Here is a 2,157-nt window from a genome sequence, read left to right as displayed (position 1 = left end):
ACTAACTAAATACACTTTACAATCACTCAATTTAAAAGAAATAATTTTATATTCAATTTAAAAGAAATAATTTTATATTCAATTTAAAAAATATCAATTGATATCAAACTAAAAAATAATTATTAAGAAGTTGTATTCACAAAATAAAATAATTTTTAATATTTTTTATATTAGAGATACTTTACTTATTTTAATTTGTTTATCTAATAACTTCTTTTAAAATTTATCAAAAGAATAAGAAAGTCATAATTTGATGGTATTTTAACTTCCACTTTATGAATTAAAATTAGTATTGCCTCAAATAAATCATCAATTGTTATATATTTCTTTAAAAAAATCTCTCTAATAATTAATATTCATGTAGAATATATTTTAAATTTTATTAATTATTAAATAATAGAATTATTAATTATCCGACGTGGAACGAAGTTGGTTCTCTCAATTTTCTATTAATTATTAGAATTATTAATTTATAGAATATTAACTATTAGAGGGTCGACTGTATTATTTACATGTGAAAGAATTTTTTATAATAAAAAAATTGAAAAAAAAAATTGGTTGTGCATGGAATCATCAGATATAATAAGTATATTTTTAATTGTAAAAAAATAGACCAAAAATAAAAATAGAGTGTGAAAAGGTAATGAATAATTAGCTACAATTAAAATATATCGGTAAAATAAGGCCAAAATTAACATTTTAGAAAGTTGAGATTTAAAAATATATTTTTTCCTTTGGAAAACACAAGGTATTTTGAATGATAATAAACAATCTGTTTGTTGACAGGCAGATAATCAAATCTGCACCATTAACAAGCCATGTATCAACCCACAAATAAACTGTGTTTGTTGATAATTCTCACAAGTTTCAGCTGATTCTCATTAATGGCATTCTCATGTCGAATAGCGAATGGAACAGCTTTTCTGCAGCCCTTTGTCCAACCATTTTGGTCTTCAAGATTAAGCACATTAACGCCTCCTACAAAAGCCGGACCGTGATACGGATCCACATCAAACCCATCGCTCTCTGCAATCCGACCCAGAAACTTTTTGATCAGCCGAAAATTTTGTTCTTAGCATATTAAGATCGAGTCTCTAACACACTGAGGCAAACCAATAAACACAGCTATAAGTATTTACTTACCTAACCAGCACGCTTCTGTCTAAATAGGACGACCTCGGCACCCTCTTCGGTGGGACCACAAAAGGGATAAAGTATCTGGGCTTGATAAATTTGGGTTCCTTCAGGATCGGATTTAGCCTCAAATGTTGCAAAAAAAGTACAACCGTTTAAATTACACTTGATTATTTTCACAAGTTTCAGCCGATTCCGCTTCGTACGCCTCGCATTCTGCACACGAATAGCGAATGGAACAGCTTTTCTGCAGCCCTTTGTCCATATATTTTTTTCTTCAAGATTGAGCAAATTAACGCCTCCTAGAATAGGCGGACCGTGATACGGATCCACATCAAACCCATCGCTCTCTGCAATCTGATCCAGAAACTTTTTGATCAGCCGAAAATTTTCCAAGGTCTTCGCCTCGGCTTCCAGACCAATCAAATCAGCATACTTCCAAAGATCAGCATCCTCGTCGTCGCCGATCTTATGCTTTTTTCCACCGGGTAGTTCCAGATCCATGGAAGAATCTCGCTTAGCAGGAAGCAATATAGGCTCCGTCTCCGCCATGTTCCTCGATTTGATTTGATCTGAAATTGGAGCCACCAACAGAATATTTATTTCGATCACAGAAACCCTAGAAAAGCAAATTGGGGGTGGATTTATAATAGCCACGCATCATGCGGATTTTACGGAAAGGCCTTGGCCCACGAAATCTCCCATTCTTTATCGAGTTAATTAAACAAAAAACGGTCTTTACCTAAAATATTCTCATTAATACGTTTGATATTTTCCTTTTTGAATAATATAATTTCCATCTTTCTTTTTTGATTTTTAGGTTTTCTACTTTTGATTTTTAGGTTTCTATTATGTTCTATTATACGATTAAAATCACAGCCACTTTTAACCCTAATTTCATATCTCAATTCTCCTCTCTTCCGTTCAATCATCACCAAATCGTAAAGGCCTTCAATTCCCAGGTCGTCGCCGCCAACCTCAAGCTGCCGCTTCCGCTGTTGCTGTCGCAAGTCCTCCGCCATC

General features: G+C 33.0%; 1 protein-coding gene across 1 annotated transcript; it reads right to left on the bottom strand.

The window, feature by feature from the left end:
- Window positions 1–691: 691 nt before the first annotated feature.
- LOC126680887 (uncharacterized) lies at window positions 692–1,822 on the bottom strand. The gene is made up of 2 exons (XM_050376154.2): window positions 1,144–1,822; window positions 692–1,026 (listed from the first exon to the last, which is right to left on the bottom strand). The coding sequence occupies exon 1, from the start codon at window positions 1,684–1,686 to the stop codon at window positions 1,144–1,146; it is 543 nt and encodes a 180-aa protein (XP_050232111.1). The 5' UTR covers window positions 1,687–1,822; the 3' UTR covers window positions 692–1,026.
- Window positions 1,823–2,157: the final 335 nt, after the last annotated feature.

The sequence above is a fragment of the Mercurialis annua genome, linkage group LG5 (genome assembly GCF_937616625.2).
Source record: "Mercurialis annua linkage group LG5, ddMerAnnu1.2, whole genome shotgun sequence".
In the NCBI taxonomy this organism is placed as follows: domain Eukaryota; kingdom Viridiplantae; phylum Streptophyta; class Magnoliopsida; order Malpighiales; family Euphorbiaceae; genus Mercurialis; species Mercurialis annua.
The sequence above is the reverse complement of the archived record's forward strand: the minus strand, read 5'-3'. Positions and strand labels throughout refer to the sequence as shown.